Source organism: Solanum tuberosum, unplaced genomic scaffold (assembly GCF_000226075.1).
Source record: "Solanum tuberosum cultivar DM 1-3 516 R44 unplaced genomic scaffold, SolTub_3.0 scf00039, whole genome shotgun sequence".
Lineage (NCBI taxonomy): Eukaryota > Viridiplantae > Streptophyta > Magnoliopsida > Solanales > Solanaceae > Solanum > Solanum tuberosum.
The window spans coordinates 1,186,011-1,199,692 of record NW_006238968.1 but is presented as its reverse complement, the minus strand read 5'-3'; the positions used below and the strand labels follow the sequence as shown (position 1 = coordinate 1,199,692).

The window sequence follows — 13,682 nt, the reverse complement described above, 5'->3', positions numbered from 1 at the left end:
TCAAACGCGTACGTGTCAATTTAAAATAACAAGAGGCATTTGAAGAATATATATAAAATAAAGAAATCATAAAAATAGTATTTTGTGTTAAAATGGAACAGAAAAAATGGAGTTTAAGGATTAAAATGGAACAGAAAAAATGGAGTTCAAGGGTTAAAATGGAACAAGGCTAAGTTGGAGTGCCAAAATGAAAAATGGGGCCAAGTTTGAGGGGCTGTGTATGTGTTTGGCCTATATTAAAGGATCTATGTATCCTTGGAGAACTATCATTGTTGACTTGAAGAAGTCTCCGCCCATCAATAAATGATGCACCAATAGCACCATCATTCAAGTAACAATCACACAGATTTGTCAACTTTTTTTTTTTTTTGAAAATGCATAAGTACGCCCAATCTATGTTCGAAATTTCAGAAACATACTTATACTATATTAAGATCTTATTACTCTCAAATTTATTTTATAAATAATTTTTTACCCCTTTTCGGCCTACGTGACATTATCAATCAGATAGCTTGAAAAAACTGTCAACACGCGTTGGGCCCAAAAGATAGTGCCACATAGGCTGAAAAGAGGTAAAAAATTATTTATAAAATAAGTTCGGGGGAATAATAGAACCTTAGTATAGTATAAGTGTGTCTTTGAGATTTCGAGCATAGGTTGGAGATACTTATACATTTTCCCTATTTTTTTTTTGCTTTAGATAAAAAATTTAATATTTTACTTATTAGGTTTTCTTTATATAAATTCTACATTTGGAGATCTTTATTCAAAAATTTATGATGTGTAAACACTTCAAAAAGTCATCATTTTTAGGTTGTTGGGAATGACCAATTGAAAGGACAAACAGGGTGCTTAAAGATTCATCGTGCTAATGTTGATCTCGAAAATCATATCAAGTAATATCCTATATGTCCTTACCTCTGAAAGAATGGTGTTGATTTCATTTATAGGCATATTTTCTATCCATAAAAAATAATCGCATGTATTATTTTCCTAAAATAACAAAATAAAGAAACAAGTGAATATTCAGATATTTTGAAGTGAACAATATAAAATTTTTACCTTTGAACACACACAACTCCAAACATGAAATCCTTAATGTTTTTATTTTAAATGCTTTGTGCATTTACAAACATGTAGTTCAATTGAATATACAGACCTCACAGGTTGTTGAGACAATGCCATCAAATTTCAAAGATCATAATATAAAGTAGAAAAATAAAAGAAAAGATGAATGAGGAAATGTGGAGTGAATAATTTAATATTTATTGTTGAATAAAGAGATATAGTTTCACGTGAGAAGTTAATTTGTGGGCGAGCTATATATCTTTATGAAAAAATAATGTTTTTTTGACTTTTGGGGTGAACCAATGGAAGTTAACTTTGTTTATCATAATTCGTCCATATATAAATGAACAACATATCTATTTTAATATGTGTTTTTATAAAAATCCCTTTTGATTGACAACGTTTAAAAAATATCTATTTTGAAACCATACTATGTAACGACAGCTTACCAAACGAGTAACATGAAGAAGTGATTCATCATCATTGTTTATAAGATTTTTCTTTTCCAATTTGTTTTTTTTTCTTTATGACCATCAATTTATAGATTTAGATGTTTGCACCATTTTTCCAATTAACGTAGAAATTTTGTGTGGATGTGAAAAGAAAAGAAAAGTCTTTATTTGGGTGTGTTTAATATGAAAGGAACATATATATATTTTTTTTAAATTAATTTTTTTCTCTATGTTTAGTTGATTAAAATATTTTGAAAAATATATTTATTATGGAAATAAGCTTCTTAAAAGGCATAATACATAATGTGTCCTTTAAATTGACATCATTTCATATTTATACCATTTGACTTTGGGTGTGCACAAATAGACACTTAAACTTGTATAAAGTTGAATAAATAGATACATGAGTCCTATGTGGCATAGTACACATAAGACACCACAAAGGATGTAATTTGTCATGTATGATTCCACGTAGGACATGTGTGTTTATTTGTTCAACTTTATATAAATTTAAGTGTCTACTTGTGCACACTCAAAGTTGGGGGTATAAATATGAAATGAGGCCAACTTAAATGGTATATTTATGTATTATACCTTCTTAAGAATAAGAAAGAAAGACTTTCTTAATGAAAATAGAAAAAATAAGGTGCATAAGTGGTCTTCCAAGTTCATTATCTCTTTCCCACCTATTCAATCCCAACCCTTTGACTACCCTCCCCCTCTTGAACCCTCACTTTCCATCTCATCTTGCCTCCATGGTGTTTTGCTATCACATATAAATAATTCTGGAGACTATTTTCTTGCTTAGCTTCCTTACCAAACACTATAATATAAGTAAGAAACCTACTTATTTTACAAAAATATATTTTTAGGAAAATATTTTCCTTCATACCAAATACACCTTAATAAAGATGTAGTTTATGATCAAAAACACATTCGAAGTGTCACATTTTTGCGAGTTTTCTATGTACATGAACTACGAGGTGTTCACTTTTTTTGTCTAAATTATCATCACCTATTTATCAAATTACACCTCAACTATCATGAGTTGTTCTTTTTTCCTACTTGAACAATGTTGATATTTTCGGATAGAAAAATTAACAACTGATACTTAATATATGATTTAATAAATAATCGATAATAATTCACATAAAAACCTTAATAAAACATGATAATTTAAATATATTTTTAATCATTTAACTCGTAAAGATATATTAAAGGATTTATGTATCCTTTGAGAACTATCATTGACTTGAAGAAGTCTCCGCTCATCATTCAAGTTTCAATCACAGTAAGGTTGACTAAAAAGACTAGGACCTTAGGGACGTCATTCTATTTCTATATAATGGCTATTATTTTCTCCGTTCAATTATAGTTGTCTACGGGAGCAAAATTAGGTGAGGGTTCGTGGGTTTAGACGAATTCAATAACTTTTTCGTAAATTCTCTGTATTTGTATTAAAAAATTAAATATAATATATATATATATATATATATATATATATTTATTAACTCATAAATCTCTAATAAAAACAGATTCATAGCTTAGTGGTAAAGAAGGATCGTGGAAATACTTTCCATACTAGAGTTGTGGATTTGGATCCCATTATCAACAACAAAATTCTCTTTTTTCAGAACTCCAAACTCATAATCCTAGCTTCGCCTTTGTTTGTCCATTTTATGAAATCAATGAATAATTTTACACGTAGTTCCTAATTTACCCTCATCATTAATTATAGTCATTTTTCTATTACATTTTTTCAAGGCATTGTATTTATTATATTCAAATGATGATATAGTAAAATTACCTTTCTATTTATAATTTTTTAAAAGTGTATAAAATCAATAGTGAACAAATATTATTGGATAGAGAGAAGTAAAAGGACTAAAAGCATAGTATATAACTTAATTAAAGTTTAAATACGTCAAAGTCAAATATTACTGAGATAATACAATAACAACGGGACTAAAAATGATATTATCCAAAAGAATCACCATTCACTTTTTTTTTTTTAAAAAAAAAAGAAGAAGTAAGTAATTGTTTATAAGAATAAATTTTCTTGAAAAGTACGTTGTGTTTGGATAGCATGCATGATTTGGAATCTGGTTTTTTGACAGTATGATTAATTTGCAAGTTGGACTGAAAAAAAATACAACTTGCCAAAGCCGACTTTAGCCATTTGGATTAATTAGTTCACATTATGCTTTTTTTTTAAAATTCAATATCTGATATTCATTTTGAAATTTGATTAATTCGGATTTATGTCATCAAAATTTCATTTTAGAGGGTAATGCACTCCTTATCATAGACAATTTAATATCTAAGGCTCGACTCAAGATTTCTGATTTAGAATGGAGGAATACTTATTACTCATTATAACTTTAAACGATTCTATTCATCTTTTTCATTTGAACTCTTCAAAAATATTGTTAGATGCGTATCAAATTTTAAAAAAATCCATATAAATACGATAACATTTTTTAAAAAATCCAAACATATTATGCTATTATTGCCTCTTTTATTAGACCGTGCCTTTACACTTAGGCGGACCACCACAAACTCTATAATGTCAACTCTCTCACTCTTCACGGAATATCTTTAGGATTCTCTTCTTATTTCGGAAGTGGAATCTAGAATTTAAACTGAATAATTTTAAAATAATTCTAATTTTATTATTATTTTTTATATATTTTTAAAAGTCAAAGTAATAGTGAAAAATAATATTTAATTCATTTAATTCTTTCAATTGATAAAATATTTTAAATCAATATTATTTTTAATTACCATGACAAAAGTACTAGTAAAAAGGAATTGGAGGGAGTAATAATAACCTATAAAACCATGTCTAGATTCATGTCCATGTCTGTCAAGAAAGCATTTAATATCAAGGGACTGATTATTATAATATAAAGTATAATTTATTAAATAATTTTTATTTAATAAAGGTACATTAACTTTTTCTTAAAAAATATTGTACATGTACCTTTTAATATTAAGAATATAATTAAAAATAATCAACAGTTTTTTATTTTAAATTCTAAAAAGCAATAATTAGGTATTTCAAAATAATTTTTTATAGCTAAAATAACTATTAATTTTGGAACAAGGGAGTAATACTCACGATAGTTTGGTACGACAAATAAGAAATAATTAATTTTAGAATATATTTTTTTATATTGAATTATAATATAATTACAAAATAACTTATCTCAAAATTATAATATTATTTGTGTATCTTATTAAGAGTAATTGAATAATTTTAAAATAATTAATTTTAAAATAACTTATTTTCCAATTAATCGAACTTTTAATACACATTTTAATGGTCATACATAGCGGCCAACCCCACACACCCACTTTCTTAGTCATAAAGACAACATCACCCCCTTTTATACACCAATATTATGAGGTCTTGAATTCTATTGAGGCACCCCATCCCCATAACTTGGGATAAAAGTTGGACCGTTAATTTAATCGAATTTAATAATTTTTGTATAAATAATATATTTATATTAAAAATTATTATATATATTTTAAAATTTAATTATTAGCATTTGAAATTACTATTTTAAAATTTATAATTCATAAAATTAAAATTTTGATTTTATCTTCGATATACACATTTCTAATTGGTTCCTCAATCCTCACTCCAACAAAACTATCCATTTCTCTATCAGGAAAAAACCATTCAAATATCCAAATTGATTATTATTATAGTAGCCATACATATAGATGATGATCGTATTGAGGCCAACCCCTACCTAAGAGTGGAGCTATCCTTGAATTTTTTTAAAAGGAATCAACTAACTTTTTTAGTTTATTAAAAAAATATGTTATTTTCTTATGTAAACTTGTCACAAGAAAATATTGTGTGACCATTTGGGGACCTTTGTTTGTTCTACCATCGTATTAAAATAGGTGATTATCTTATTTAAAATTTTAACTGAGAATATATTTTTATTTATTTAATTAATTATTAGCAATAATCATCTATCAAAATTACGGAAGTCAACAAAACTCGTAATAAAAATATGGACTCCGCTTCAATTTATTTGAATCTCCTTAATGAAAATTCTGTCACACACACCCATGCCCCATTTTGTCAACTAATAACAACAATACTCAAAGCCTTTTCATATTTCTTAAACCTCGTCCTCAATCAAACTACATTGCATAAATTAAAACAGAAAACATACTTAATTATCGATCCACAATAATAACCCAAAAAAATTATTGAACCCAACCAAACTGTAAAAAAAAAATATTGACTCCACCCTTCCTCATACATATCTCCTTAATAAAAATTTTGCCTCTGTCATCGCCTTGGCCCCATTTTTTCTATGATAACAACAATATTCACCCTTTAGTACACACTACACACATTACACAGTATGAGTCTTTATCCCACTACTATTACTCCCCCTTTCATCATTAATAAATACCAATTTCCCTAATCCCAACTTCTAAAAAAATCCAAATTTTTTTCATAAACCATTAGAGCTATGGATAGATCCAGTAGTGTTAGTAGAAGAGAAGCACACACAACAAATGGTACCAAAAAAACTCAAGAAGAATTATTAGTACAAGAAGAAGAGCAAGAAGTACTATCAGTAGAAAGGATATTTGAATCAAAACAAGTGCCATCATGGCAAAGTCAATTAACATTAAGGGCATTTTTTGTGAGCTTAATATTGGGAATTTTATTTACTTTTATTGTTATGAAATTGAATCTTACTACTGGAATTATACCTTCTCTTAATGTCTCTGCTGGACTTTTGGGATTCTTTTTTGTCAAGACTTGGACTAAATTTCTTGACAAATCTGGATTTTTGAAACAACCATTTACAAGACAAGAAAATACTGTTATTCAGACTTGTGTTGTTGCAACTTCAGGCATAGCCTTCAGTGGTAAGTAATTCTTGATCTCTGTAAGAATTTATCTGTATCGAGTGTTTATGTCAGATGAATTAGATGAATGATATGTGTTTCCTGTATTAGTTGTTATGTTTTTCTTTTTGAAAGGTAGACTTCAATGGTTAATAATTCTTGATTTCCCTCTCCTTTTCATCTTAGTATAAACTTATCTGCATCGAGTATTTATTTCAATTCGATTGATGCAAGATATATATTTGTAATTTCAAATCGTTCTGTATTAGTTGTTATGTTTTCCCTTTTGGAAGTTGATTTGCCTTAGCATAACCTTTAGAGGTTAGTAATTCTTGATTTTTTTTTTTTTTATCTAGGTAAAAACTTATTTGCATTCACATATTTATGTCAAATGAATAGTTATATGACATGTGTTTGTTGTTTATATATATTTATATTATTTTGTATTTATCATCCTGTTTCTCTTTTTGAAAGTCAATTTAGCTCAGACATAATCTTTAGTGGTTATTAATTCTTTCTTACTAAAATAAAACTTACTTGCATTTATTTAATCTACGTTAGGTGGAATAAAGGCATGATATATGTTTGAATATATAAATGTTAATTTTTGAACCCATAATGTTTGGCCCATTGTTGTTTGTTCAATTAAGTCATAGTTAGAAATTTAAAAGATTATGATTAAAAAAACATTTTTTTGATTGTAATATTTTATATTTTTATTTATTAAATTACTTAATTATAGTAGAAAGTTAAATTAGTTTGATATAAATATTAGTTTCACTTATTATATTTTTAATTATAACATATTATAAAAAGTTATGTATTTGTCTTATTCTACTTGTCACTAGTTTCACTATGGTTAACTTTTATGATTAATAACTTATATAGATTAGTCTTTTAAGTATTAAATTATTTTTTAAAAATAAATAATGAAAAGTTCACTAATCATAATTTCCACTTGGGACTAAAGGAGAATTCAATTTAAATTTGGAGTCTTATAGTTTAACTTCACAAAAGGTGTTGATTTAGCTGATGAGATCTTTCTTCCATCTTATCTCATTTTATAAGACGATATTTAATCGAATATGTTTTTTTAAAATAAAAAATTCTGAAATTTCTGATTTACATTATATAACAATAAATATTATCATGACCATAGAAGTATATCACTAAAGGTAATATAAAAAACTAAAATAAATTATGTAATTCTTTTTTAAAATAAACTAAAAAAATATGTTACGTAAATTGGGACGATTAGATAATGTGGAAGCAACTTTCCATGAAGGTAGGGTTGGAAAAAAAATGAAAAAGTTTGAACTGTATTTTTGTCAAATCATGTGTTTTTTCTCATTTTGCAATTAAATAGAAAAATAATATTGTTGAAATGTTGGACTACATACATAGCGTGTGATATTATTTAGTCCACGGGATTTTTGGTGGATTTGTGGACACCACACTGTATAAAAAAAATATCAAATAAATTTAGATATTTTTATCAAGTGAAATTTATCTTTAAAAAATATATAAAAAATCTAAATATGTAATCGTAGTTTTAAATAATATTTTAATATCTCTATATATGATAGGAGATTTAGGAGCAACAGTGAAATTATCTTTGTGTAATCTCTAAGTTACATAGTTGATTCGTGAAAATAATCACGAACATACATTAAGATAAATCGTCAATTTTTCCTTAAAAGTGCAAATCTTTCTTAAATTCAATTAATACGAGATGTTTTATACACGAAATTCATTAATCTTACTTTTATCATTTTGCACGGGCAAAAAGGTGTGTGAGCCGAGCCCTATGGAGGTGGTCCCATCTAAATGTGAATTTCTACTTTCTAGATGTAAAGTCCTTGTCCTTTATTCTACTTAAAATAATGTAAATAATATATTACTTTGATTTTATTTTTTTAAGATCTTGTGATTCAAATTAAAAGTGTGCATACTATTACATTTTGAATTTTATAATTTTAAACTTGTCATTATCATTATTACTATAATAATTAAGAGATTGTCATTAAAAGGCCAAATGAGAATAGAACTTAGAAGTTTAAACTCTTTTTTTTTTACTTAATATAGGAAGGTTAAGTGATATTCTTTTAGGTAGCATATTAGTAAAAAAACTAATATTTTTGTCCTATTTCCATAAAATCTTTTAAAGTAGAAATTCTTGAAATCTAAAAATAATAATATATAATTAATCTATCACTAATATTTGTATTAAAATATTATCTATATCATCGTTTTTTGGGTATGACCTTTTTGTGAATTTCATTAACGCAAGATCTTTTTAGTTTAGTCAATTATAGTGTGTGAATACATGACAAATTAAAATTCTTTGAAAGACAACTGGAGTGACTAGCTATTCATATTTGACTTGTTAGACTAATCTGATAAACACTTACGCAAGTTGGAAAATTATAAGACGTATTCTTTATAAGATATAGTTTGAATTTTGAGAGTTAAATTAAAAAATAAATTAATCGTGATTTATTTTATTTCTTTAAAATATTTTACATTATTATTTTTTGTGACTTATTATAATTTTTATGTAGTTTTCATATATGTGAATAATTTTTCGTAAGTCCTAAAAATTGTATGTCTTGGTCAGAATAAAGAAGTTTGACTGTTGAAATCTAGAGTATGTTATATAAATTAAGACGAAATGAACTCTTTTTTATAAAGTCTGTGTGTGAATTATTGTCTCCGCAAGTGGTGGGGATCAATTTATAATAATGTTGATGATCATTTTCCACAATTAATTGAAATAAAAATTCCAGGGAAATCATTATCGCTTTAGAATATATTGAAAATAATTATTCCCTTAACGGGTCTTGCAAGAAAATAGGATTTCATATTGAGCTCCAAATATACGCTATTGGGTCGTCTCATATTAGTTGTCATGTTTCACTTTTTAAGAGTTAATTTGACTGATGATGCAATATTTAAAATTAACAATTTAGATATTCAAAAACTATACAAAGTAATATAAGTTACAATTTTTATAGTATCAATATGATGACAAAAATAATCTTAAAAGTACAATTTTTTAGTTTATGAGTTTTGAATTATATTTCTTAATTTTGTCTATTGGATTCTGAATTAATACAAATACAACGTTTGAGCCAAAGATATTGAGGTTCTATCGAACCCGTAGCTTTGAGGCTAGCTCCGCCCCGAAGTGAATACATGTGACACTATGAATTGGTCCCCTCTTTAAGATGATGTTCATACCAGTTTGCATGCAACTTGAACTATTTTACTGTATACTCATTACAAACATTAATTTCTTTTTATGAAGAGTTAGATAGATAGATGAAAAGAAGTCACCTAGCGTTATTTTAAATTGGTGTGCTCTCTCCTTAGGCAATGCATTATTAATTGTTGGATTTTTAGAATAATTTGGTACCTTATTTATGTGATAAAAAGCATATAGTAAAATTCAATAACTCTAATTCCTTTTTGTTTACATTTTACCTTTTGATCATGAATAGGAGGTTTTGGAAGCTATCTTTTTGGCATGAGTGAAGGTATTGCTAAGCAATCAACAGAAGCAAATGCTGCAGATAATGTCAAGAACCCTTCTTTGGGATGGATGATAACTTTCCTCTTTGTTGTTAGCTTTCTTGGGCTTTTCTCTGTTGTTCCGCTTCGTAAGGTAAATTCGACATCTCTAATGCATATGTATGACATATTTTCTAGCACGACGACATACACTTGTATGTAGAGTTTGTAACACTAGAAACACACCTCGAAATTTATGAGTCAGTTGTCATGTGAACGAAATTTTGATAGGCAAGTTAAGTTGTTAGGCACCTTTTGACGATCATATTCAAACACTTGGTCTAGTTAGCTTTGAGGTGTGTTTTGATAAACAGTTTGTGATAGTTCAAACTGTTTATCAACATTGGTATCCGCGATATATTGATGCAATTGTTCTTCTTTTATTCATACGAATTGCATTGTTTGAGATAATGTGAATATATTCTCAGATCATGATCATCGACTTCAAACTGATTTATCCGAGTGGTACTGCAACTGCTCACCTGATCAACAGTTTCCATACTCCACAAGGAGCTAAGCTAGCCAAGTGAGTCTTTAATCTCGTACACGATTGTTAGTACATACACCATCAACGATTGTTTCTTATTGATGATTGTACTTACAGTTCTAATTGCTCGTCGCTGCAGGAAACAAGTAAAAGCTTTGGGAAAGTTTTTCACCTTCAGCTTCTTATGGGGCTTCTTCCAGTGGTTTTTTACAGGAGGGGATGGCTGTGGATTCGGGAGCTTTCCCACTTTTGGTCTCAAAGCCTTCGAGAACAGGTACGTTTGAATTTCCATTAATATCGACTTGTTTAGCTATGTTGCTCCGGCTCTCCAAAAATGTTATCACACCCGTGTCAGATCCTCAAAAAATGCACTACTTTTGGAGTATTTGGTATGCGCCTGGTGACATTTTTTGAAGAGCCCGAACAATATAGATGTTTCTGTACTCAATTGTGTAACTTGGAAGCACTATTTTTCAATGTTATCGACTTATTTCTGTGATCAACCAGGTTTTATTTTGACTTCTCCGCGACATATGTTGGTGTTGGAATGATATGTCCATATCTAATCAACGTATCGTTGCTAGTCGGAGCAATACTTTCGTGGGGTATAATGTGGCCTCTTATTGAAGACAGAAAAGGTCATTGGTACCCTGCTGATCAAAGTCCTAGCAGCCTTCACGGCATACAAGGTTATAGGGTACGCAATCAAAATGACACGCGATGTTTTTTAATTAGCTCGATCAGATAAAAACTGAAATTGAGGCTAATGGATTTTCCGCGATGCTCTTGTAATGCAGGTGTTTATAGCAATAGCTATGATCCTTGGTGATGGTCTTTACAACTTCATCAAAGTACTGGGACGAACATTGTATGGTATATATTGCCAATTCTACGAGAAAAAAACAGGTTCAGTCCTTCCTGTTGGTGCCCGTGCATCCCCTGCAGAGGCATCTCTGTCTTATGATGATCAGATACGAACCGAGCTTTTCCTCAAGGATCAAATCCCTACGTGGGTTGCTATAGTCGGTTATGTTAGCATTGCCATCATCTCCACGATAACGCTTCCACACATTTTCCATCAACTTAAGTGGTACTACATCGTGGTGATATACATTTTTGCACCAGTACTAGCCTTCTGCAATGCTTACGGATGTGGTCTGACTGACTGGTCATTGGCATCAACGTACGGGAAGCTGGCAATCTTCACTATCGGGGCATGGGCTGGGGCTAGTCATGGTGGTGTTCTAGCAGGATTAGCTGCTTGTGGTGTCATGATGAACATAGCCACAACTGCATCTGACTTAACACAAGACTTCAAGACGGGTTACATGACGTTGGCTTCTCCTAGGTCGATGTTCATAAGCCAGATAATCGGAACAGCAATGGGGTGTGTCATTTCCCCTTGTGTATTTTGGCTATTCTACAAGGCGTTCCACGACTTAGGGGTTCCAGGTTCAGAGTACCCTGCACCTTACGCTATAGTCTATCGTAACATGGCTATATTGGGAGTGGAAGGCTTCTCAGCTCTACCAAAGAATTGTCTCACATTATGCTACATATTCTTCATCGGAGCTATTGCAATCAACGCGTTAAGGGATGCTCTAGGAAAGAACAAGGCAAAGTACATTCCTATTCCGATGGCAATGGCTATACCTTTCTATCTAGGATCATACTTCACCATTGATATGTGTCTCGGAAGCCTGATTTTGTTCATCTGGACAAAGATAAACAAGGCTAAGGCCGATGCATTTGGACCAGCTGTCGCGTCTGGACTAATTTGTGGCGATGGAATCTGGACCTTGCCTAGTTCAATCCTAGCTTTATCAGGTGTGAATCCGCCAATTTGCATGAAGTTTCTATCAAGGAAGGACAATATCAGAGTAGATAAGTTCATGAAGCCTTGAAGACGTTAACGTGTAGGTTTTATCGCGTTCTTATTGTTCTGTTTTTCCTCTGTATGTTCGCGTTTTCCATGAAGATTGTTTGATGTTTATATAGCTATGAACGTGCCATAAAGATAGAAGTAAAATTTACGTAGAGAACATGTTGATCTTCATATGTCAAGTTGTAAATGTGATATATTTAAAGTACACTACATAAGTTTATTGTACTATGTCAGGTCAGACGTAGTTCATTACAAGAGATAATTTTTCTAACTACAGAACATAAGACGATTACAAATGTGATTACAGGGAAAGAAGTAAAAGAAACTCTGAATCTTCAAATATAATAGCTCTTGATAGCATCTGCGTCAGTTGGCAACTTGAGATGAATGTTTATGCTCAACTACGACATGTCATCAATACATCGATGATGTATTGTCTAAGCAAACTGATGAGTTTTCTTTTCTGAGCTTCCGTCAGATAGATATTGATTCGTGTTTCTTTGACACATTCATTTTCTTCTAGATTCACAATTTCTGTCTCATCTAGATTCGACTTATCGAGATTCTCGAACTGTTTCAAATCTTTGAAAATGTGTTAGAATATCATGATCTCCTCTTCATGCTCTTCAAACTCATCTTCATCTACCTCATTTAGATAATATGCATTTTGTAAATAATTCAAAGTTACAAAATACAGTTTAAACTAAAGATTTTAATGTAAAATTAAGGGTCGAGTTGTTACATTTCTTTTTAATAAATTTAATGATAATGTCCCGTTGCAATTTGGGGATGTGACATTTTAGTATAATACTATACTATTTTTATATATAGTTGGAATAGGAATTCTAAGTTGTTTAGGATTTGCTATGTTAATATTTATTTAATTAGTGTCTAGTTATGAATATATATTTTCTAGTCTCTGTTTAATTTGGTTGGTTACTATTATAAATAGGAATGTTGTTAGTTATTTTCAATATACATAATAGATAGAACTTGAAGTAAGATTCAAGAACTTTGAGTTTATAAATAAAATATTTTCCTTCATATACTCTACTAAATGACTGTCAATAAAACTTATTTTTCCTACTTTCATTAACGAGCTCATTTTCTTTATTTTTAAGTAGCTTGTATTTCGTAGAAAAAATATTTGACCATACCAAACACACCTATAATATGGTAAGTTACAAATTTTCTCTTAAAAAAAAGAGGTCGGCAGGGATAGTACAATAGAGTAAGCCTTTTAATTTGTCATTATAACAAAGTTCACTCCTCTAAGTTTTATGGCAAATGAGAAACCGAAAGTTAATTGAAATATTTGAATTTTCTTTAATTC

General features: G+C 29.4%; 1 protein-coding gene across 1 annotated transcript; it reads left to right on the top strand.

The window, feature by feature from the left end:
- The first annotated feature begins 5,842 nt into the window (after window positions 1–5,842).
- LOC102596730 (probable metal-nicotianamine transporter YSL7) lies at window positions 5,843–12,577 on the top strand. Its single transcript, XM_006343247.2, has 6 exons — window positions 5,843–6,428; window positions 9,908–10,071; window positions 10,406–10,503; window positions 10,604–10,738; window positions 10,972–11,161; window positions 11,262–12,577. Exons 1-6 carry the CDS (start codon window positions 6,023–6,025, stop codon window positions 12,366–12,368), a joined length of 2,100 nt encoding a protein of 699 aa, XP_006343309.1. The 5' UTR covers window positions 5,843–6,022; the 3' UTR covers window positions 12,369–12,577.
- Window positions 12,578–13,682: the final 1,105 nt, after the last annotated feature.